Below are 25971 nucleotides of genomic sequence, written 5' to 3' on the forward strand. Positions count from 1 at the left end.
AATATCTCCGGAAGTTTATACAGTAGAATCCTGGTTTGTGGCTTAAATTCAAGGTAAACAAGACTAAGGAAACGAGTTGGAAACGATGTCGATCTGGGATTTAAATCCTCCGGAACATTTCACTACATTGGACAGTATGTGCCAGAGAGCATCTCCTGACATCTGTTGGTAGCTCAGTTGGTAGAGCGGAGGACTGTAGTGGAAACAAGAGGGAATGCTTAGGTTGCTGGTTTGACACCGGTTCGAAGGAAGGTGCCCTTTGTGTATTTCATTCAAACAGTTAAAATAGCTGGTCTTTTTTCACTCAGACTTTGATCACAAGCTCAATAAACGACGAAGCAGAGGCTCTTGTTCTGAATTCAGCTCACGTCTGATTGTCTTGTTTTGGGCAAGATCTGATCTTTGAATTCAGGGAATACTGTCTGCTTTGTACAGTAATTCAAAAGTAGATACAAATATCACTTTTTTATTGTAGATATAAAGGTGTTCTCTGTTTTCAAAGGATAGGTACTTAATTGGCTTTATGATTTGGTTTTGATTTTGTATCATTGTATTATTAAGTTTGTGCTTTTTGTGTTTTTAACATATTGTGAACTTATTTTTGAAACAAATGCTTACAAAAGCAGACATGGCACACATCTGTTTATACCAGCGGTGAATTGTATATTTTTATTAAGTAGAAGCTACTGCGCACTTCTGGGAGTATAACAGGTTCGATATAAAGTGGCAAAAATATAAAAGGGGAAAATACCCCAGACTGGGCGTAAAGGCCTCGTTGTGACTGTTGTTTTATTGTTGAATACGGCATACTGTGCACAAAATGTTGCAGAAACACAATCTGATAGTTAAATAATTAGTATGAGGCCCCGGATCCAAATATTAAGTGCTGATTTTTTTAAGTGATATCTTCCCTTCCTCTGGTAGAAGTAACACGATGTGAGCAATTGGTTTTTGTTCTTTTTTTTTCACGTTGCGATCCAAAAAGCTTCAGATGCACAGTCTGACAGCAACCAAACCAGAATGGATTCTGCTGGGAGCCGGACTGAGCTCATTCTTGCTCCCTGTGCTGAAAACAGAATTAGCTCTTCCTCGAACATCGTCTACAGCTGCTGGATGGTGCTCTACGTCCTGCTGCTCCAGCAATTATTTGGACGAAAGACAGATCACTTGCGCGCTTTTAACCTTCTCGCAGCTACAGGCGAGACTGAAGCTGGCGATATAAAGGCACGCGCTGGTACACCTTCTCTAACTTTCACAATCGCGATAAACATTTTTTTAAGACCTTTGAAAAACTAGATATAGATAAAACTAGATAAAAAACATGAGCTTTATCGGTTTTTACATTAATCGATTTTGAATCAAATTTGATCTTTTTACATTGCATTTTACTTTGAAATGTAGCATGCATACCTAATCCACCAACGGACAGAGCAATATTTAACGTTGCCTTCAAGAGCTTCCAACGTGTGATGGATTTGTATGGGTGTCTGTATGATACCACTACAGCACTGGCGCAGGTGCAAAATCCACTTTCACAAGACTTTTTTAGTGTCTTCTCTCTCAAATGGACCGAAGCACAGGAGCCAATATTCGGGAAAACGACAGGTGTTTAAACAGAGGATGTCCCAATGTCTGGGACAATGCATTGTGATTTTGTATAAACGCAAATGGTTTCTCATTTAAAAGCCAACATCATTCTTTGTATCCCTGGCGCTAATACGCTACCATACATGCGAGCTGTTGTGTGAAAGAAAATTCATATGTGCGTAGGAAGGCAGAATAAAATCCAGAACTGTGTTGGTGACATTGATAAACAGGGCTCATGTTCACAACAAAACTTTACTGTATAAAAAGTTAAAATTCGTAAATATATAATTTTTAATTATGCAAGGTGTCTGTTAAACCATTCATGAAGGATTTTTAGACAGAAAAACACACCATTATATGAGAAAATATATTTACTATATCTGCATTTAACTCACTTTTTAACAATTTCAATTTCAAGGCCGATATAAATTGTTGCCCTGCTTTTTTGTCATAAATACACAAGCTTGTTATGTCTTGTGTCAGAAATAAACTGCATGAAATTTGCTAAAGCAACAAAAAGTAAGCGCCACAAAGAAGACAGACATTTGCATTAATAGTGCAATGTTATCTCAAGCCTTTAAAATTACTTTAAATGCAATTTGTTTTTCTCTGTGGCTCTAAGGTTTTGTCATTTACTGTAGTTATTCAGGAGAACATTTTGTTAATCGTATAGATGAAACGTTTAATATATTCAGGTGGGTAGCTAAGTCAGCATGCGTATCTGCAAAGGAACAAGTAATATTGTAGGTTTATTCCATGCTGAAAAGAGAAGAGAGAAAACAAACCTGAAGAAGGTTTCACAGCTGAAACGTTGTGTTTTCTCTCTTCTCTTTTCAGCATGGAATAAACCTATTACTTGTTCCTTTAATATATTGTTCGGTTTGACTCAAAATGCTTTACTACTACAAGAGAGAATTATAGTATGGAGGATGAGACAAATTTATGATTTCTTGGAAGATGTTTTTTCTTTGCATTCGAAATGAATCGAAACTTTAGCGTGACACACAAACCCTTTGTCTTTTTTAAAGATATAATATTTTTAAACAGACATTATAGAAAACGTTTTTTTTTACTAAGCAATTTTGGCCGGGGGCGATGTATTACTAGTAGTGGCGCTGAGGTCACTATGGTGCAGTTGAGCACCGTAAGATTAGGGCCAGTGACGTAATGTATAACGCATCTGACTTCGAAACAGAAGATTGTAGGTTTGACTCCTGCCTGGCTCATGTTGCTTTTTTAACACGGTACTGTCTGAAGATCAGCTCCTGCTCTGAGCTCAATAGCAATGCAAAACTGTGCGTAACAAAGCTGGCGAGCAGCTGAACTTGTGCTCAGTAGTCAGTACGGTGCTGAGGGTTCAGTACTGGCGTTGTTCTAATTAGCACGAACTGCAATGGCTCTGAATCTGACCATTTCTATGGAAGCCCATTTCCGCCAGGGAGTAAAAATAAAAACGCGCTATGGTATCTCAGAATTCCGACTAAGTAACCGAGAATTGCGACTTAAAAACTCAGAACTTTCCGACTTTATATATTACATTTGGGACTTCGAAATAACCCATATTTCATTGTCTGTCCTTTTGTTATTGTAACGGATTCGGGTTCCAGGGCTTGTGTCCTCGCCGCTCCCACCCTAGTTCGTGCCTCACTGCATTGGCTCGAACCCAGGCCTTGCCAGCTGAGCTAAAGAAGAGTTTCTTTTTTAAGTAAAAAAGGACATACAATGGAAATATTTTAAAAGTATAAGTTTCAGCTTTTATAATTGTGAATTCTTCTGGATGTGAAGTGTCTATTTCTGTATCGTATTTCATATTCTGTCTTCGTTTTTGTATTTCTGGTGTTTAAATTAAAAAAAAAATTAAAAGCCCACCGTCCACTATTCCATCCGTGTACTATGGAAGCCTCACTACCATAAAAATTAGTGTAATTAATTTGATTTTTATCAGGGCACTGTACAAGACAAGTCTTCAGGCTTATAGATCCTATGATCTTGTACGATTCATCAATATAGTGTAACGGAACGGCCAACATACAATTTGTAGTTCAGGTGGGTAGCTGCGTCAGCATGCGTAGGCTGCAAAGGAACAAGTAATAGGTTTATTCCATGCTGAAAAAAAGAAGAAAGAAAATATGTTTTGGCCAAAATGTACCAGTAAACTTTACATTAACAATACCAGCCAACGATACATTATTATTTCACACCGGTTCTACAGGAATCTACAGCAGAGCCCTGAGTTGACTCCCAGATTCCCACTGAGCCCATAGAATTCCACATCACCCATCACTCCTGCACACAGTCTGCTGAGAGCGCCTGTCCATAAACTACTGGATTGAGAATGGGTTCAAATAATTCCCCATTTTCTTAATTCTACATCAAAGGACTGTTAAAGGTCTATTTGAAGGCATTGATTCGTATTCTTAAACCAGATGAACGCCTGGAATAAGTTAATATTACTTATACATAGTCGTGCTACAATACTCCAGTTGAAGGCATGCTTCTAGCTTTGTGGTACTCTGGTGCGTCACAAATTTATGTTTGAATTTCTGTGGATGAACTACTATAGGTGTACCCTCGCTCACTTTCTTTAGCGACAGTCGTTGCTCTTCATCTGTGATGTATTTGCCTGTTTTTCAGTTCACTTCCCTGCAAGGAATATTTACCTCAGAGCTCTCTTTCACAGACTGCAGGCGCTATGATTGTTAACAGGTGTTATAGTGATGACATCTTTCTGTATGATCAGGACAGGAGCTGCAGGTCCACTGTGTTGTGGCTGCAGTACAATTTTAGCTTATTATTACAATACTTTTTAACAGCGACAGATTCTTAAGATCATGAGGTGTTTACGATATTATTTAAGTATTAAGATGCTACTACATTCGGAACTGTCCCATAGGATTCAGTGTTCCATCAGTTTGGCACTAAACTGCTTAGTCTATTGCAGGAATTGTACTTAGTCCTGTCCTGTAGTGTCCTCTAGAGAGCAGCAGCTGTTTCCTTGGACTCATTGCAATTGGTAACATTGTGATTACTGAGCAGGGGACTTAAGTCAGCAGACGAGCGAGTTGCAAATCGGTACTAATCTGGCGTACAGAGCTGCATGCTAATCTCTGGATCATCTCCAGTTAATGTGATGCTGTTCTTACCTTGCAATTGACCCAATCTGACTACTGGCACCAACAACCCTGTTATTACAAATAAACTTTTTATGTACATACAGTGATAAATAAGTTAGGTGGAGAGGTTTGGCAGCCCATATTCAGTCAAAGGTGTGTGTGCAGATCACTGTGATATACAGGCATCAACAAACTGACAAATACAATATTAAATGTTTAACTGATAAAACCCAAATGAACCAAACCTGAATAAATTAGTGGTGGAAAAGAGTCTTTTTATATAGCAAAAGGTCTCTGAGCCTTTGGTAAGAACGATGGGTATATAACCCATTGTCCTCAATATTAGAAATGAATCCTTGAGTACTGCTGTTTTACCAACGGTCCCAAAAGTGCTGCCATTACCCCCGTCCCATAAAAGCCTAACATTACCCTTTCTTGCATAAACTGTAGAACGTGCCTTCACATTTCAGTTGCAGTTTAATCTATTATCACACTACTCCCCACTTCATAACCTTCGCTCTTCTAATTCTGGTCTCCTAACTGTCCCCCAAGCCCATCTACACTGTATGGGTGACAGGGCCTTCTCCTGTTATGTCCCCAGGCTCTGGAACTCTCTGCCCAAGGATAGCAGAGTCACCTTCCCTAAACTCCTTCAACTTCAGACTCAACACCTTGTTCTGTAGAAGAGCCTTTACTGAACTGGTTCCAATCTTTACCCCTCTGCTTCTACTTTCCTTAGTACCACCATCCATGGTCTCCTCTGTCTATTGGAACTGTTTTATCTTGTGTATTCTAATTGTAATTATGTCAAGTACTTTGAGAAGCCACCTTTGGAACCATTATATAAAATAGTTTATCCTAAAACCTTGAAGCTTTAATAGGGCAGTGCAGTAGGGCTAAAAATTAACAGTGTTAGTGGGCCATCATGATTTGTGCAAATTATAGGTAGTCACAAAGGGAGACTAGGATTCACGACATGGGACACTGAAACAGGGGAGAGGCTTTGTGTAGTAAGTGTTCAGTCTCAATCCACACAGTCTGTGCTGCTGGTAGAGGTGGTTGTGAACACCTGTCTTCCCAGTCAAGTGCTGGGATCTCCAGTCTCAATCCTAATACTCCTCATGACTGTCCAATACCACTGCTGTGAAACCAACGCCCATAAGACAAGACCTCCGAGATTCTAACTGTACCATTATTCACTGATGTTTGTGCACCAGTATTGTTCCTTTGCTAAGGAATGGAAGGCCTACTTTACACCAAGCCCCTGTTGACAATTCCTTCCTTGTGTTTATTTTAAACAGTTTGTGCAGCCTAGAATAGGACACCAGATCTCACCCTTACTGGGCACTACAGTAGCAACTCACACTCCATAAGCACTACCCCTCTCAGAAATGGGAGGATTTCCAGTATATTGAACACCTCTGTCTCTCCCCCAGTAAAGAGTGTCACACTGCCCTGCCCAAGGAATAGTGCGGCCACCTTCCCCCAGTACAACGCTTTATTACTCCAGACATTTTCAGTCCTCATTGGCAGCAATACGGGAAGCATTCTTGAAAGGGGAACCCCCACAAATACTTCCATTGATTAATGGGTCTCCCGTCCCTTGAATTCCTCCACCCTATTCAAACCTATAAACCATAAAGAAACAAGGGCAGGCAGGCAGAAGGCAGAAGGGCAGAAGCTTTATTGAAATGTTGCCATTACAAGGCGACTGGAGGCAGGAGAGTCACAAGGGCCAGGCTGGAGCCTTCATTCAGGCACCTGGGGACGAAGAAGGAGAACAATCCAGCTACACTGCAGGACACCCACCCCTATAGGGGCTCCACCTGCCAGACCCTACCTGTCCACTGGCCAACATCTCCAAAATCCTCTGCTCCCTCCACATCCTCACTGGTGCTCTCAGCATCTTCACTGGAGCTCTGAGGGTCTCCCTCCTCATCCTCAGTCCAGTCAGCTCCCACCTCCAGAGGAGCTTCTACTGGTGCCACAGCCACCCTACTACTGGTCACCAGGCTCCTGGTACCTGTGGACAAGCAACACCCAGGATTGAGGGATCTGCTATACCCAGAGACCCACAGTCTACTCATTTACACAGTCCTTTTGTCCAGCACAGGATCATTCCTCAGTTGTCCAAGCAGTTGTCTCTTGGGCAGAGATGCATCCACAAGGGATAGAGAACCAGACCCACCTTCATTCCGACTGCCAGCACACCTGGACTCACAGCAGGCACAGACCTCATGGTCACCATACAGCTCCTCCCACCTGGAGGAGAGGAGGACAGGTGAGGCCTCCACCTGGCATGTCCCAGAGCACCCTCAGCAGGCTCCTTGCAGAAGTACCTCTTAGCCTCCCTGTTGTAGGTGCAGGACTTGGTCCCTGGTGTTGCTTTAGCAGGAACCACAGCCATGACAGTGCATGTACAGCTCAGTCACTTCATGCTACAAGAGGGAAGGTCACAGCATTAAGAGATCAAGGCCAATAGAGGGACAGAGAAGGACCTTCTGCCATCAGTGAAGGCAAGCTGGCAACTCTAGGCACTACAGCTGCCACAGTCTGGTTCACATCTAGATCATGGATGGAAAAGCAGACCATGGATCAGTAGAGCAAGAAGGCTGAGCAGCCTTTGAGAGCAGTACCTTCCTGGACAGCTTCTTCTGGAAGAGAAAGGCATCAATTGTGAAGCGGAGCACATCCTTCTGCTTGGAGGGGACAAACCTGGACAGGCAGCCATCTGCCTTGCTGTCCACCATGCACCTGGGGACAAGGACAAGGATGAACCCCTGCAGGCTCTCAGGGCTCCTGCCCACCTCTCCTCCCAGAAGGGGCCGTACCCCAAGTTGTCGATCACGGGGAAACGGGGTTGGGAGTGCTGGTCCGGTTTCTCTGTTACGCAACACGAGTGGATGTACAGCCTCTGCTCCACTGTGGCAAAGTAGGCAGTGGCCTGGAAGTACATGGGCTGACCCAGGAAGTACTCATCCTTAGGAGAGAGCCGGACCCAGCGGGCTAGAGAGAGAGAGAGAGACAGCATTACACCTGCACACAGCACCCCCTGCAGGCAGGAGCCACTCGCTCAAGGAGCTTACAGTTGGTGGTGAGCAGCACAAAGCTGTGCTTGTTCTTCAGGTCCTTGAAGAAGGTCCTTCTCCTGGCCCATGTGGGGACATAGCCAACCTTGTAGGAGTAGTGGAACCTGCAGGACAGAGGGGTTGAGGGGCATCTGGACACTTTCCCCAGCAGCTTCTCCGCAGCAGCAGAGCCCTGCCTACCTGTTGTAGGAGCACTTGACAGGCACAGAGAAGGGAATGAAGTGATGCACAGGCGCACTGGAGGAGGGCGGGGCATAGCGGAGAGTGTTGGAGTACACCAGGCGGCCCTGGACAACCTGCAGGGTCACAGAGGAAGGGATATTCCCAGAAAAGGCAACCCCGATACCGGCCCTACAGCTCACATCGATACACTGCCTGTAGATGAAGACCCGCTTACCGATCGCTCGGTGCCGCACTCGTGAAGCCCGTAGATGAAGTAGAAGTAACTGCGTGTGGTTCGGCTGACGCTGCAGTTGCCCAAGGTCACCTCCGATGGCCGACAGCTGAAGCCGAACAGGAGCCGACTGACCCTCACGTACATCCTGCTGGAGTCGCACCACACAGCCACTCCTCGGGTGCCCCCGATGGCCGGGCGAGCCGGCTGCCGCCCTCGCTGGGGAGGGAAACAGGACGCTCTTGATGTAGGCGGGTAAGGGGCGGCTGCCGGCTTCATCTTCTCCTTGTCGAAGTAGGGCGAGTACGCGTCTCTGGATACGGGAAGGCGGCGGAAGTCGGGAGCTAAGGACCGCGAGTCGTTCTCGCTTGCAGACAGGTCTTCGGAGGGCGCATCTGCCAGGTTCAAGTCCTCCGACTGGGCTGCGTCTTCGAGAGCCGGGAGGTCGGCCTGGAGCGCTAATTCCCGAGAGTCCCAGCCAGCCGGCCCGGCGGAGATCAATGCGGGGAGCCCAGCCCCAGCACACAGGCACAGCATAAAGAGAAACGAGCGCATCGCCAAATTAACGTCCCGCTAAATTGCTACAGGAGTAAAATAAGTAAACCAATAAACTGTGTTGAAGCAAGAAAGCATAAAGTGTGAATGCGGTGAATAGGTTTTTATACTGGCAGGACCTGCTACCACACACCTGGTCACACTACCGCTCAATCAACACAATCAATTACACACAGAGACTCGGATTGTTCTCAGGGTCTAATTAGAACCTGCTTCCAGTCTGAGGCGGGACTCCGTGAAGCCTCCTGAACACTTTCCCGTGTGTATCTGACCTCAGCGGAGGAGTTCAACGCAATTTCGACAGAATTAAATCACCCACACGTGTAAAATTTGCTCAGATTAATTTATTGTTCAATTAGTTTCTAATTTCCAAGGACAGTGTGTTAAACTCGCTGTCAGACAGAGTACGGAACATGCGACACGTCCGTCCACACTTTCTTTTATCGAGGGGGCTGTTCTATCAACATGTACCAACAATAATTTTACTATTTTTCATGTGTAATTGCATGTCATATTAAAATGTGTAATACAAGCATTTCTTTGTTTTCCAGTAAAGAAATACTGATCAGCTTTTGACATGATCTGATAATAATTTGTCTGATTTTCCAGAGATTGCTTTTGCTTCGCAGCACTGAGAACCAATGGAAGCCCGTTTCCGCCAGGGAGTAAAAAAAAAAACGCACTATGGTATCTCTGAATTGTGACTTAAAATCATAGAATTGCGACCTAAAAACTCAGAATTTTGACTTTATCTCTCACATTTGCGACTTCGAAATAGCCCCTATTTCATTGTCTGTCCTTTTGTTATTGTAACGGATTCGGGTTCTAGGGCTTGTGCCCTCGCCGCTCCCGCCCTACTTCGTGCCTCAAACCCCGTATTGGCTCAAACCCAGGTCTTGCTGGCTAGAATATGAAATAAGATACAGAAGCGGCGAGGGCACAAGCCCTAGAACCCGAATCCGTTACAATAACAAAAGGACAGACAATGAAATATGGGCTATTTCGACGTTGCAAATGTGAGAGATAAAGTCAAAATTCTGAGTTTTTAGGTCGCAATTCTGAGTTACTTAGTCGGAATTCTGCGGTACATTACTACAGTATGTAGGACAAGTTAATGTAGAATCATTACTATGTCTGTCTTTTGTTTGTATGTAAATGAATGTCTTTGACAACTTAATGTTAGTTTTTAATTTAGTTTTACGATGTAGGTCATGCGTTGACATATGCACGAGCATACGAAATGTCTCACTCCTGATTCAGCTCATGCTCCATAGGAGAGAAGAGATTCCTCCTGCTTCTCGCACAATCATATCAGAACAGAAGCCCGTGTCGCCCAGCTCTGATTCAAGAGCGACTCGCATCTTCAGCCCTTTTTTTATTCGTGATCCTTATTTTCCTTAGTTATGATCAATATTGAACTTTTTCTAAATGAAACGACAATAATCAAACATGCAGGCAGACTTTTAAAAAGTATTAGGAGCTGACAGGGTGCCCCTTTGGAATAGTTGTCAGAAAATGTGAGAAAAGGAAAGGTACGTAAGCTCTCACACACAGCATTGGAGATTGGCATCTGATTGAAAAAAAAACTACCTGTCTCCCCAGCATTTAACGGTGCTGTTGTTTTGATTTTACATATTGTTAGCATTTTAATGAATTGTTAAAAGATTGATATACAAATCTCTAAATAAGAAAACGTAAAAACCCTAGCTGTAAGCAATTGGCCATTCATATTCCTGAATTTTAAATCCCTGTGTTTTTCTGTATCCGAATGCCTGGTGCAGCTAATTTGAAAGCAGAGTCTACCATTTACTGTATTGCAAAAGCGTATTGTTCCCACCAAGGAAAAAAAATCCTGAGTCTACAGGAGTAAAAGAGGAAACAAATGCAAACACCGTTTAGAAAAAACACACACGTCTCAGGCCTTAACCATGACAAGGATGGGATTTGAACCTAGACGAGCAGAGCACAATGAATTAGCAATCCAAAAAGTGACTCCTGTTTAATTTTCTTTTCGCTTGCTCGATTTATAGTACGTTCCTAAATCCTTATAACCGATAAACTAAACGGCTTCATGTGCCACAGCATTCTGCTGCAGGTACGGTTTGCACCGTGTATTGGGCGAACCCGAATGAAATATTTCAAATATGTGAAGAATTTCATGAAACCTGAAAAAAGAAGATCACAGCCAATGTCAACAATTCGGAGCCTGTAGGCAGCTTCAACAGAACAAAACGATCTGAAGCCGCAATTCTTTCATTGAGTGTATTGTGACACTACGCTGCTGCTTTTACTGCTACTTCTGCTGCCGTTGCTTTAAACTCTACTCAGCGGGCAAGTAAAGTTGTACAAGGAATAGACTACTTTGAGCCATCCAAATTCCATTATGTGAATTTAAGCTTTTTTTTTATTAATAACAGCATTAGTAATACAATGCGTGCTCAGAAACCTTACTTATTAGCTTATGAAGCAACAGTGTTTCGACAATTTGCGGTCTTCAAAAAGTAAACGCTGAAGTTTTTATACTTCTTTGTGAGCAGATCACCTTTGATTTAGAAAAGGAAAACTTACTCCCCTGTTGCTTTCATCTGAATCGAGACCCAAGCGCTAAGAAAGCTGAAAAATGCAGAAGTCATAAACCCGATTTTAATTTAGATACACATTTTCTAATGCAGCCTTCATTACAAGACAGTCTATTTCTCGAAAGCGTTTTATGTAAAAAAGAGAAAAACGAAAATATGTGGATGACAATATTTAAAAGCTGAAGATTTTACTTTTGAGAAATTGTCATTTTATGTATCTAGACGCTTTTCAACCGCTGGTTTTGGAACTTTGCTGTGCTTCCTGCATCATTTTCAGTGTTATAAAGTGGGTGTTGAGGGAGCGATCACTGTAGAACAGTTGATAGGTTGGAGCTGTTCAGACTACTCTTGTTATTTCTCAAATGCTTCCATCATTTTTCTTTCACGCTACGACGCGAGTGTGTACATGTGTTTGGTTTTCGTTTCACTGATTCTCATTGAAGATTCGTGAATTAACGACGAAAGAATCAGTTGCCTCGGAAAGCAGAAGGTTTGGTTCTCAACGATCTTGAAGACACGCCCATGTAGTGCAGCGTGTGATATTTGTACTATAAAAGACCAAGTGCTCAAAGTGACGTCTGCGTTTACCGTTTAGACTTTTCATCTCGGGCGCACTTTTAGAAAGCAAAGATAGAGCAGTTGTGTTGAATCACACTACGACAGCTGTTAGCAGAGTGGCGCAGCGGAAGCGTGCTGGGCCCATAACCCAGAGGTCGATGGATCGAAACCATCCTCTGCTATACACACCGTCAGTCTAATGAAGTGAATTTAAACCTTTTTTTTTCTCTCGTGTGTGTGGAAGCTTCACACTTCGTTAATTGTATTCGTTAATCTTTACCAATAGCAGATGCCCAAATGTATCTTTGGTTGTTCTGTGATCCTTCATAGTTTCCTCAATTCCTTCAAATTAACATCCATATCAAAGCAATTATATATATATATTACAATTAAGGTACATATTAAAAATATCAACGCACATTTGTATAATGCTCATTTAATAATGATTGTCAAGGATTGTCAAGTTCTCCAACAAATCTGTGTTCTAATTTTAAAATATTTTTGCTAAGGATACAACGGGTGTATAAATGAATTCTCCCAACAGCCAGTTAAAAAAAAATTCCACACGTGAGGATGGTTTTCTTGGACATTGACTTAGGTACTGAATTGTTTACTTGTTTTAGTTGCACACGAGTAAAACACGAAGATTTCCTGCAACATTCAAGAGGGTTTGCGAAGAAATCACTTCAATTATTAGCGCAGATTATGTTTACATCATCACAATCTGAAGCACGTCCCTAAGTGCGTTTGACCCACCAGCCATTTGTTTAACAGCTGCACAGGGACACATTCCCGTTGCTTTTCACAAATCACTGGCATTTTTTGCAGCATTTCTTCTGTCCTGAGAAGCAAGTTTTTGTATTTTATCTTTCAGAAGTTGTATGAATTTCTTGAAGTTCAGAAAAAACTTGTTCCAGAAAAGAAATGAACACTTGCTTCAAAGTAAATCAAGACGTATGTATCTCTTGCTGTGTCTGCTCTTATCTGTCCATCTCTCTCTCCTCTTCTCTTACTCTGGCAGTCTGTGCAGAGTTTCTGAAGGAGATGTAACACCACTTGGAAAAGAAGAAAAATTCTCAGGAAAATTCTCAGGCAGAATAAAAAATCATTATTCTCTTCTCAGTCAGATTCATAGCTCAGACTCACACTCAGACAGGATCTCAACTCCGTACTGCTCTCTATCCTCACAATTCAGAACCAGAAGATATTCAGAAAATCAGTGCTGCTACATGAACAATATCAGACAGAACAGCCTGGACTCATGTCACATTTCCCCATTTTATCCTTCCTCCCAGCCCTCTTAGAGACATGAAAGAGCTCCTGGTTCTCCTCTCTGTGAGAGGGCTCAGGGGTCACTGATCTGGCAGCTGTGGGCTCTGTTCCAGGTCGAAAGCAAGAAGGTTCTATTAACGCTTTCCAGGACTTCCAGCCCTTCAGTATTACTTTCTTTACTGTATGTCAGCCTCCCAAAATGTTTATAAATGTTTTATAACACATATGAGTGTGAAATTATTTTATTATTTATATATAGTATTTATGTAATAAACACCAGTAGTGACACTATGATCAGTATATTGATTATTTGTAGCCGATGGTCCGATGGTCATGTCTACAATAGTGACCATTTGACCAGTCTGTAGCTCTGAGCAGTGGGACTCAGATCACACAGAAGACCTGCCTGTGTGTGATTCCATACCAGCCCTGGGATTCAGCTACTCTCACAAATGTCTCACAGACCGTCTTATAAATTTACAATTAGATGAAGTCATGTAACAGTTTTACAGATAATTTAAATAATCAGACAGCAGTTTTGGCAGTGGATACATCTCCACATGGGGGAAAGAAACTGAAATATATGTGCTCACTGTAAAGTAGGAAGAGGTGGTCAGACAAGCAAAACAACTTTGCAGATAATGTGAAGTGACATTGTTTTGTGTTAATCAGCTCACAGATTTCGCTTCATGTGCCTTAAGCTGTGCAATTTGTATGGTTGTTGAATGAGATTGATTTCTTCACAAGCCCAGTCAATTGCCAGTGGAGAGCTTGCCGGCTCACACCTTCATGAAGACTCTCTTTAAGATTTCATTGTCAAGTCGCCTCCTTTGCATACAATAGTAGCACCGACACTAAGAGAAAGGATGAGAAATGGCGTTTATCAAGCGATTGCAGTGTTTGTTTGACTGAGGATCCTTGTGTGCCGAACTGGCCTCTGGAGAAGTGTAGTGCAGTAAAACAGAAGGTTTGTGTCACTCAAGATTGTTACAGAACAGAACAATACAATTACAATACTTTTATGAGAGTAAATATTACTGGTGCATCACAGTTCTTATAATGGTGAAAACAGGAGCACCTTCTCTACATTTTTGACTGAAGTATTTAAACGGAAAGAAATACTATCACTATGCAATGTTCTAGTCTGATGAAACAATGTATAGAATTAGGTGACAATATCGGAATTCATTCAAATGCACAAGATTAATTTTCAGCAACAAAAAAAGTGCTTGGAAATATTTTACAAGAATGAAACCTTACATTCACCCTCTACATTAGCAGAGAACAGTAGGACAGAAGGTTAGTGTCACTGGACACTGCGTCAGAGAGGCCGATCTCTTCTCCCTCATTATGCAGGCTTACCCACTCATGATGAACTGTACTCCAGCGATACTCAGCTGCCATCATCGACTCAGACATGACGTTCATGTACATATTATACCCTAATATGTCACTGCGTTACAATAATTTGATCAAAACAACTGGTGAAAAAATAATAATCAAATATTTCTTTCCTTCTTTTAGTAGATAAAGACTTTATCCAAAAAAGAAGCATTTATTCCTTTCCTCTCCTACCAGCCCTTACAAGTCACCCAGTTTTTAATTTAGAGCTGGATTAAAGCTCTAGTCTCTTGGTGTGAGTTGGAACCCCACTGCTGCCAAATATCTCCAACTATCTCAGTGTTAAGAAGCAAAAAACACACATTTGCTGCAGAAGTAACAGGAGAATTTGTGCCATTCAGCCTTATAGCGTGATGTCATTTTCTCATGCTCATTTTTAGATGCTTGTGATCGAATCTATGATTCTTATGAGTGTGCCCTCGATAAAGGTAGCACAGATATAACGTGCCAAGTTTTCAGAGAACCGCATTAAATACAGGTCAGAAGAAGGCGACAAAGTGTCCGCTAGGCAGTTCAGCGATTTCAACGGTGTTCTCTGTTGACACCCGACGTTCTCCAAAAGAGTAAGGTGTTGGGAGTGTGGCTGGGTGGTCTAAGTGCTGGGGTTGTGCTCCATTTTCTTCGCTGGGTTAGGTTTGAATCTTGCCGCTGCTAAGTGTTGGTGGGTTAAGACCTTCCTTCTATTGCGACTTCAATGGGTAAAAGCTTTGCTTGACAGTCTGTCGAGAGACTGAACTAGGTGTTTCAAGATAGTCTTTGTCAACTTAACATCAAGGCATAAAAAAGCCTCATTTTGTGTTCCCAACAGCAATGCTCTTAGGTCCCTTCAGCATTATGCAGGGAACAACATCTGCCGTGATCACTTTTGAGTCAGTGTGAATCGAAGTGTGCCGCAATTGTTTTTAAAATTGGTACTGTAGGCATGGTGCATTTGTCTGTGAAACTTGAATGCTGTGCTTTTTCACGCAGAATCATCGGCAGGAGCAAAGCTTATTCAATCTTTCCGCACAGCGCTCCATCAGAAATACTTTGTCCAAGTTTTGAAGAGATTGTGGGATTCTCTGCACACGTTCACATCGCGTACCTCAGACAACACCACCATTCGATGGGAAATTGATTCTGCTTCTTGCAGTTGTCCCTGTGGTTGGAGTAGTTACAAATTTGCACTTTCCTCCACCTTCTGCTATAGTATTCACTGGGTGAGCTTCATCATTTGGCTCAGAAAGGTCAACTGTGCTTCGGAAAAAATCAGCTGCAGTGTCGTTATTTTGTCGGTGAGTATGGCTGTCTTTTAAAGCACATGAAAAACACGAGTTTGTGGATTTCTCCAAATAGCAACGAATTCAGTTGTGCAGTGCTTTACTGCTTTCAGAGGGTCTTTTATCGACGCTGCTATAGTAGAGAAACGACATAATCACAAACGCAACCATTTGTGCTGGCTGTTTCACTAAGTATTAAGCTTTTTCAACTATCACATGATTTTAACTAATTTAACATCATCTCCAGGAGAGCACCTTGCACTGCTCACTGAGCTGATGTACAGTATGTGCCCATTTCTCAAAAATTAAATATCATCTAAACTGATTTTTTCTATTTTAAATGCTTTCCTACTCTTTTAATATTTCAGTTAAATCTTGAAGTAATTTCCATTGATATTAATCCTAGTCCCGATGAACGATTCTGGGACATGGTGTACCTTGAATAATGTTCTTATAGGTTTCAGTTTGGAAAAGTGCGCTCTCCAGAAGCTACCGAAACCTCTAATGGTCGCACAAAGCTTAATGCAATAGCAACGTTTGGGGTTGAAAAAGAATATTACTTGCTATGAATACGAACACTGTTACATGAGGCGCATAAGGACTATTTTAGCTCAGATCATCAATTTATCTTATATTTCTACTCCATTAATATCGCTATTGAGTGTTAAAGGTAGGTCCTGGCAATACTTCATGAGATCTTCTTAAGAAAACTTAAACAAATATATTTCCAGTGCTGAACAAAAAGTAAAAAATACAGATTATGTGCAACTGATAAAATCTCTCTTCCAGGGATGTTGTAGCCACATGCAAATTACTTCATCAGCTTTAAAAGTTTCTTTTGCATTTATAAGATGATCAGCATGACACTCAAAACATACCTGTATTCAGTAAGCGCTGAGTCTGCTGGCTGAGCAAGTTGCCTCCTCACACACAATAGCAGCCCCGAAGCTAAGATAAATGAAGAGAAATTGCTTTTATTGGGCACTTTTCATATCCGATGAGCTTGACATCTCCCAAGGGTGATGGAGTTCTTTTGCGACACTGCTTTTCCCTTTTTTCTTCTTTCTGTACTCTGATGGAAAAAAAACGAGAAAGCATGTAAGGGAAAAATGTATTTTTTTTCATGGAGAAAATGTGCACCAGGAAATGTTTTGTTTTGAAGAAGTGATTTAACATGATACATGACCTAATTTACTGTAGCAAATGCTCACACTGCAAGGTCTGCTTTACTACAAGAGAGAAGTAGAGTGAAGATGTCATAATTTCACTGCCTTGTTGAAGAAAACATTTTTTCTTTGAATTCTAAATCAATCAGAATTTCAGAATGACACACAAACCCTTTGTCTGTTTTAAAGATATGATATTTTAAAACTGATAAAAATGTAGAAAACACGTTTCTCACTAAGAAATTTTAGATGGGGTGGTATATTACTAGTTGCAGCGCTAAACTCACCATGGTGCAATTCTGTTACATGATTGGCCAGTGGTTTAATGGAAAACGCATCTGTTTTTGCATCATGAGATTGTAGGTTCGACTTCTACCGGATTCGTGTGATTTTAAATCAGGCTCCTCAGAAATAGATGTCCATTATGTGAATGAACCGCACCTGAAAGCAAACGTTGGGTCAGGTTTCCTTTCTTTCCTGCATGAAATAGCAAATTGTTACAAAAAGCACCAGCTAATGTCCAATAGCGTTGGTCATTTTAATTAACATGAATATACTGTAAGGTCTTGGTACATGGGAATAGATTTCATCCACAATTTAAAAAAGGGCAAATAATATTTATTTTATTTAATACAAAAGTGACCTAAAACTCTGTAACTTTCAGGTTAGCTTGAACCTGTAATAAAAAAGGGGCCTGAAACCGTTCTGTGATGTAACTGTCTTACGTATGTGATGTTTCACAGATGTGCAGTGTGCCTTTTCTCTTGTCGTGTTCAAAATGACTTGCTGTGCAATCTCTTGAATGTGTGTTCTGTACTGCTCTGTTATTTCATTTAGATTATCTATGTGGTATACAGATAAAACTGGACTGCATGGTGTAATGTCTGGGTTCAGCACCAGCTGGACCTGAAAACACATCAGCCGATCTCGACATTATTTGAACACACAACCTTCTGAGGTGGTGTCAGATGTGCTACCATTGCACCACCAGGTCACTCCGTAGAAGTGCTTTTAATTCCCCCAAGGAGAAAAATCAGCGTCCCTGAAAAAGTGTTTTTTTCATTCTCTCCTGTGAGGATGCCGGTCTTCCAACGAGGGTCTCTTCTTCCCAGACCACAGATTATTCTTCCTGTCTGGCTCTCACACAGAGAGCAGACACACCGACTCCAATAATGTGTTTACTACATCTGTAGATCTGACCCTCTACAGCCCTGATATTCCTGGACAGGATCCCATATTGAGCAGTATTTATCGTGTTGTGAACTTACAGTGTGTACACAATGCACTTTATACACAAAGTAAGTGTTTTTGTAACTCTAGGACGTTTTGTGAAAATGTTACTGGCATGCCAAAATTGCACCCTCAACTGAACAGTCCCACCCCCCTCAGTTTTGGATAAAAGGTTTGGATAAAAAGTTTTTGAACACTTTCACTTAACTTGCCCCGTAAAAAATAGTTGTACTTTGTCAATGGTCAGATAACTACACTAACCCCGAATTCACAGTTACTACATCGGACTGTTTGATGTGCAGGAGGGCTATCCGTCCAGGAACAGCATGTTACATAGTGTCTATGTTTTGGGGTGTCAACATTATTATGACCTTATTTGCTCAGGTGGACCACTGCCTTGCAGTAGTTTATCCTTATACTTATAGTACAATCGTTATATAACTAGGACTGTAGTTATAGAAGTTTGTACTTTCTGTTGGTTTTACAATGATTTCTTAATGATTCAGAACCTCGTTACTGTTGATGTTGTTGCAAAAATGAACACATATGGTTGATGCTCCAGACAAAAATAATCACGTGAGTTCTGATGAACGTGGAACTGTTCTTCATCACTAAATACCAGATTGCTTGTCGTTATCTTCTAACATGAAATACTAATCTGTGGCATGCTTGTGAGAATTCACTTGGATGGTTGCAACGGCTCCGTTTAAACCAAAATATCACTGCCCCCCTCAGGATTTCAGATGCCCCCCTACAGATCATTCACCTGGCGCCAGTCCTGGGTATAATGTTGAACATAGCTGCCTTGAAAGCAGTTAATCTGGGTGTGATTCCCACCTGATCCATCGACAAACCTTTTCCAATGAATCTTCGATCGATTTAAAAAAGTCTTGAAACTGGTAGGCTAGGGAAGAAGCACTGTTTGAGTGCACTGAGGAAAATGTGCTACTGTGCTGTGTTGCTCCAGTAGCGCAATTGGTCAGGTTGGGGTGCTTTTAAAGCGTAGTTATGTTGAGGTTGTGAGTTAAATCATCACATGGAGTAGTTTCTGTTTTCAGCTACAGAAACTCGCTGTTGAATTTAAGTCTGTTCTTGTGTTGCTTTTTCTGCTCGATGGAGCTGTGTTAATGCAGGCACACCTGCTTCCACGTCAAGTTATTTTATTGTTGCTCACAAACCAACACACTGCAGACACCTCTGATATTGTCACTGCTTGTGAGCCACATGTTCCTGCTGTCAGCCTACCATGTTCATGCACATCTAGAAATATTACTGTTACAGTATAGGAGCGAACAAACGAAACGAAAGCACACCAAGTTTAAAAAGGTCAAAACATGTCAAAGCCCTTCCTCGACGAGGATGGGGTTCAAACCTACTTGTGCAGAGTATCATGTATTAAGAAGTTGGTGTTTTAACCACTAGGCCACCTCCATACACACTTTAGCGCCTTCCGGACATGAGTTGGCTCTTTCCCCATGCTCGAGGGTAATTTTCCTCTTCCACCTACAATTTCAACATTTACCTTGGGAGATGTCAAACCACAGAGCCCGTGCTGCGTTTCAGTGCCGGCTGTAGTGGACACCCCGTTGAACATAAAAAGCAAATTGAGCTCCTTGGACATAAGCCATTTCTCGTCACTTGCTCAGCGAGCAGGCTCAGCGCACACTGAATGCAGGTGTCTCAGAGCAATTGAGATGTGTCCAAGTGGCTGTAAAAGGGATATTTGATGCCAGTGCCGTGGCTTAGTTCTCCGACAGCAGGCGTAGCGGCGCGCCGGTTGGAGTATTCTCAGTCGCATTTAATGGGAACGTCATGGCAGCGTCAGCTCAAACCACCAAATGGAGACGGGTGTGCCGACAAGCTGACCCTGCTGATGCGGGATTAACACTAGGATGAGAGAATGCTGTGGCTTAGTTGGTTAAAGCACCTGCCTACTATACAAGAGATTGTGGATTTGAATCCCTGTGGTGCCTTCCTTCCTGTCTTGCTGCATAGTTTATCATTATGGACAGCAACATGGTTCTACATTAAATTTAATGGATGTGTTCATTCAATTTTTGGAACAACTTGTTTTTAAAAAAATCCATACAAATTGCGAAAGATAAAATACTCATCTGTTTTGTCAGTGCAGAGGAATTACTGCCAGCTGGCAAGGAAACAAAAATGATTTTTTTGTCTTTAGTCAAAAACCTGTGAATGTAGAAAAAAGGTGATGTGCGTTAGTTTCTATGGCACAGTCAGTCAGCATATCCTTCAGTTAAACATAACGTTGGTAAATCAAAAGTCCCCAGAGATGCATTTCAAATTAATCTGACCTCAACCGTCTCCCCTAAATGTGATGGGGTTTCTTTGGATGTCCTTTAGCATTCTGATAGTTGCAGAGATTTCAAACTTTTGGCTAACTACAAGAAGTTAATAGTTGAGTGCCTAAGTCAATATCACCGGGAATGTGACTATGTAAACTTAAATAGTATTCAAAATATTGCAATTTTGTTGTAGTTTAAAAATATATTTTAGCTGGGGATCCTCAAATGATGAGGGTAGAAAAGAGAACTATTCGACACCATCAGGAGTGCTTAACGTGTGATAAAAGTGTTTTTTAATCACAAAGTGAAAATAGTGAATTTGTCTTTCACTTAGGCGTTCATCAAAAGCTCATTAAACAATGAAAGAGAGGCTCGTGTTCCGAATTCTCTTCTTGTCTCATTGTCTTGCTTTGATTTTTAAAATGTACACTGTTGGCTATTCACTCTTCCTAACACGATTAAAGAGCCGAGTTTAGTTCAGAGGTAAAGCATCTCATGCATCGTATGAAGCTCTGTTTTCTATCACCAGCGTCTCCACTCTGATTTCTTTTTAAGCGCGATATCTTTTTTGTGATTTCTTTCGTTTGAATTCCCTCATGTGTGAATTTCAGCGCGACACATAAACTCGTTTGTCTGTTTTTAAGAGATGCAATTTTTAAAACAGACAAAATGAAAGACTGTTTAACTAAATACACATAGAAAACGTGCACCTAATTGAGAAAATTTGGACTGGGGCGATTTATTATTGTAGCGGTGCAAGCTCACAGTGGTGCACTTGAGGAATGCGGTACAAGGGCCAGTGGTGCACTGGATAACGCATCTGATTATGGATCAGGAGACTGTAGGATCGTAATGTTCTTAAACCCAGTACCATACATGTAGTGTGTTCAGTCCTACACAACCTTTCTATTGACTGAATAAGCCTCCTGTTCCATCTCCATCTTCTTCCCACACATTACGGCTATTTCAGCACCGTTATTGTTGGACTGCAGTCACAGATACGTAAGGGACACTATTCCGAAGAACTGTCTTAAATAAATAACGTTGCAAAAGGTAACAATAAGGGTTTCTTAATGTAATGTTACATTTGGCCGTACAATACAATTTTCTGTACCCTCAAATAAAAAAAATCTTACTGCTTTCTCCTGAGAAACACAAGTGTAGTGTCAAATCACAATAAATAATACAACAAATATACTAAATTAACACCCAGATATGACAACACACAGCTATGACAGAACACATTGAAGACTTAAAAGCCCTTTTTTTATTTCCTTAATTTCCATTCTCTTCCCTCCCCAGGATAACTGAAAACTAACTATAATAAAGACTGTATATGCATTACTTGTAATACAGCTACTAATAAAGATATACATGGAACTTAATTATTAATAAATAACATTTGTATTACTAAAGATGTGTTATGATAACATTCATTGTGAATATTTGTGGTGTCTGGAAAGCAATTTTAGTTAAATATAATAATAATTTTCAAGCAAGTGGTGCATAAGCTTGTTAATTAATGAGTACATTATTTCCATTACATTCAAGACAGTTCTAATGTGATCAATTGTTCTGCTTAATCCGCTACTGAGTTGCTTAAAACCTATGAAGAGGTGGTTTAAGCTAGACTCCTAATGCAGTAACATCTAATGGGCAGCAGCTGTTATTTTAGGTTTGTTGCAATTGAGAACAGGTTTAGTACAGAGCTGCTGATAAATTTCAGTGGAGTTTATTGTATATAAGTTTATTGCAATTGACCCATTGTAGCTACCAATCAGCAGCAAGGAAAAACAAACTTCACTTGTGCCTTTTAAAAAAAGGGAAACAGAGTAGTAGTTTATGTGGTAATTTCAGGTGCAATGTAAGAACTAAAGTTAACTACTCCCATAGTAATGCGTGGGGTCCTATCAATAGAAAAAAAAATGTTGTAACCCGAAAACACAACAAACACAAAACGAGAAGTCTTCCAGGAACCTAGGTAAATCCCTGTAGTAGTCTAACAACTATGAAAAAAAAAACAACCAAACGCAACAATTTCAAAAGAAAAAGAAAACAAAACATTAAAAACAAATCTGGGGAACAACAAAAACACAGAATCTAATGCGAGAGCTTTTTCAAGTCTTCAGTGCTCCTCTCGTCTCAGTATACCTCTCTCATATATTTGTTTACAGGTCAGCTGGAGGTACACAGCTGATGGTAATTTAAGTAGTCACAAATTATAGTACATTATATACAATATTGTAATCAACATATGGCTAATCATCAACTACTACTAGATCTTCACAAATCAACCAATCAGACATACCCATTACACATTTTCACATATTAACTGCACTTTTCTACAGTATTTGCTCAGTCATAGAATACAAAGTGACCATATTTCAAAGTTCAAAAGTTGTAGTAACTTTTTAGAACATGGAGCTTTTTGTAAAACACTTTATTTTGGCATTAAAAGATCAGCAAGATTATACATTATAAACTAAAAAAAGAAAGTATGCCAGAGGTGGATCCTATTAATCAGATGTAAGCTGTCATATAATGACCTATCTGTAACCTAGAATACTAGTAGTGAATATTTTCCACACCACAGAGAGAATATAATATCATACCAGTAGGTTTTGATTGTCCATGTTGTCAAAGACTTGCTTGTGTGTACAGGACTCTTCCATTGTGCTCAGCCTCTTGATGTGGAATTGGGAGTCCACCTGTTCTGTACACTTTCCCACACGCCTCAGTTCATCTCTGATCTCTATCAGGAGACCCAATACCCAAAACTCTGAAATCATTCACATTTTGTATCAGCATTTGAAAGGAATTAGGTCAGGATTTTCTTACACTATTGTTACATTAGCATAACTGTAGTGTTGTTAATGTGCTACATGCAATTTATAATCCTAAAATTGTTAAATTTCCACATTTGTAGTTGATGTTGTATGATCTTCACCTTCACAATATTTTGATGTGCCATTTATTGCTTATTAACGTACTATATTTAATCAAAATAATATTAAGTAAGACCTGTATGTATTTAAATAGTATTATTATTATTTAGGAACAAGTAATAGGTTTATTCCATGCTGAAAAACAGAAGAAAGAGAACACAACTTTTCGGCCGTGGACCCTTCTTCAGGTGTGAGAGAGACAGGGCAGTAGGCAAAGGTATGACGAAGAGATCTAGAAAAAGATTTGGAGGAAGGCATAGTGGGTTGCAGCAGCTGTAGGCGGTAGTAGTTCAGGTGGGTAGCTGCGTCAGCATGCGTAGGCTGCAATGCTGTCTTTGTTGTTTGCCATTTAGGTTAAATACTGTCACGTTTTTCTCAGCAATCCTCTTTTGATGAGTAAGTATAAATAATAATGCTGTCTGCATTAGCCACCCACTGTTCCAGCATGAGTACACAAAGAGGAGTGGTAGCGTGTTACTGAGATGTCATTCAGAAGGGAAGTGATCCAGCTCAGCTCTCTGAGGTCTGGTAGATACATTTTCCATATGAGTAATGTAGGATCAACTTCTTCAGGCTGGAGGAAGGGCTCGCATTTCGGCAGCAGTAACTGACTGAGAAGTGACTCCAAGGACCTGGTCTTATCAGGTTGCTTTGGCACGTTTGTCAGTTCTGCTGAAATGCCCTGTCTATAGGGATATTTAGGAAGCAGAGGAATGACTATCTGAAAGGTGCCATGATCTTCTGGCTGTTTGGTGTAATCATGAATGACGCGGTAAATGCGTGTTCTTGCAATAAGAGAAACAAGATCCATAAAACACTGGCAGAAGTACAAAACTTGAGCGGATAAAAAGACACCTGTTTCTGCATGATTTCAAACAGGGGATCTTGCGCATGTGTGATGAATGTGATTGTTACGTCCCAGTGTGTGGTCTGTGTGTGGTTTTTTTTTGTTATGTTCCACACTGCTGACCTTTGATTGTTCTCCCTTCCCCATTGGCCCACCATTACAGCACTGTTCCGTATGACATCATCATCAATCAGCCTCTCAGCCAATCAGACTGCATCTTATTCAGCATATAACATGGAGGTTTTCAGGAAGGAGACAGTCAAATAACCACAGTCAAATACCAGGAATACAACAGAAGCACACAGCTATATCAAGATATCCAAATGCAAGACCCTATTTATATTGTTTGAAAAATATTAATACAGATGTTTGTTTTTCACCAAAACACTAGGCTTTCTGACTTCAGAAAACCGTCTAAACAAATACTAAAAGAGCAAAAATTCCACTTCCTGAAGGAAACAAAAACACATGTACCTTACCAAACTTTGAGTACAGGCGATTCAGGGTGATAATACAAGACCATTTAAAATTAAACAAATAAAACCTGTCAACAGGTAATCCTAACTACTCATAAAAAACTGAAGTGGTAATACACAGTAGGTGATATTTGGGTGTAAATTAAATCCATGCAAGAAGAGAGTTTAGTGTTATTCTTCCAAATCTGATATGCAAGTGAGAGATCTGGCTCAGCCAATCACAAAGCTGCCATGGTCTGGAATGGAGCTGCTCTCCTCTTCTTGTTATTGTTAAAAAATGTAAACAAATGACCTGGAATGTAAATACAACCATTAGATTGTAGTTTGAGAGATAAGCTTGTGAACCTTCTAACACAAGATTTCAGGCCAGTTAGGGTGAGAATGTAAGAGCATTTCAAAATTAACACAAAACGTGTAAAATGGCTTTCAAACTAACCTGCTCATAAAGAAGATGTAGAAGAATGTGGTTGTAACGTTCAGTGCATATAAGAAAGAGACCACATGGTTTTGTTTCAAATGGTGTATGCAAATATGATATCTGGCTAACCAATCAGAAAGTACTTTGCTTATCCAGCATCCTATCAAACAACATTTGCAGATTTACACACAGTAGTTCATTTAACAGTTTCAGAAACTGTATACATGAACAAACGCAACTGTTAGGTTTTACATCTTGAAATTAAAGGCACAAGAAAATTCTGTGCAGGTGGCCAGAGGAAAGAGCTTCACTAAAAGTCAGCTGACAACAGCAGTGTTCTTGAAACTATCATACAAGATCTTTTTATTCATAAAAGTCCCATAAATTGTTTGAAAATTATTGTTAAACACATCTATTCTTTTACCAGAAAACAGGCTTTCTGACTTCAGAAGCCTTCTAGACAAATACTAAAAGAGCAAAAAATCCAGTTGGTGAAAAAAACAAAAACACATATACCCTACCAAACCTCGAGTACAGGCCATTCAGGGTGATAATACAAAACAATTTAAAATTAAACAAATAAAAGCTGTCAACTGGTAATCACAGCTACTCATAAAAAAATGAAGTGGCAATACACAGTAGGTGACTCTTGAGTGTAAATTAAATCCACTAAATTTAGTGTTATATTTCCAAATCTGATATGCAAATTATAGATCTGGGCCAGCCAATCACAAAGTTCCCATGGTGTGGAATAGCGCTGCTCCCCTCTTCTAGTT

At 40.7% G+C, this 25971-nt stretch overlaps 1 protein-coding gene and 2 non-coding genes across 3 annotated transcripts; all 3 read right to left on the reverse strand.

Moving 5' to 3' along the window:
• Positions 1–7965: 7965 nt before the first annotated feature.
• On the reverse strand, positions 7966–8822 carry LOC138242520 (zona pellucida sperm-binding protein 3-like). Its single transcript, XM_069198053.1, has 2 exons — positions 8187–8822; positions 7966–8085 (listed from the first exon to the last, which is right to left on the reverse strand). The coding sequence occupies exons 1-2, from the start codon at positions 8736–8738 to the stop codon at positions 7966–7968; spliced, it is 672 nt and encodes a 223-aa protein (XP_069054154.1). The 5' UTR covers positions 8739–8822.
• A 15866-nt stretch (positions 8823–24688) lies between these two features.
• LOC138243889 (U7 small nuclear RNA) lies at positions 24689–24746 on the reverse strand. Its single transcript, XR_011192507.1, has one exon. It is a non-coding gene; the product is annotated as a U7 small nuclear RNA (small nuclear RNA).
• An 879-nt stretch (positions 24747–25625) lies between these two features.
• Positions 25626–25682, reverse strand: LOC138243871 (U7 small nuclear RNA). The gene has a single exon (XR_011192489.1). It is a non-coding gene; the product is annotated as a U7 small nuclear RNA (small nuclear RNA).
• Positions 25683–25971: the final 289 nt, after the last annotated feature.

This window comes from Lepisosteus oculatus, chromosome 14 (genome assembly GCF_040954835.1).
Source record: "Lepisosteus oculatus isolate fLepOcu1 chromosome 14, fLepOcu1.hap2, whole genome shotgun sequence".
Taxonomy (NCBI): Eukaryota; Metazoa; Chordata; class Actinopteri; order Semionotiformes; family Lepisosteidae; genus Lepisosteus; species Lepisosteus oculatus.

Excerpts from the sequence above, each read along its gene's own strand:
- LOC138242520 (XM_069198053.1), bottom strand. The coding sequence starts at position 8,738 with ATGCGCTCGTTTCTCTTTATGCTGTGCCTGTGTGCTGGGGCTGGGCTC. Across the intron at positions 8,086-8,186 it reads AGTGCGGCACCGAGCGATCG|GTTGTCCAGGGCCGCCTGGT; the intron begins GTAAGCGGGTCT and ends GTGACCCTGCAG.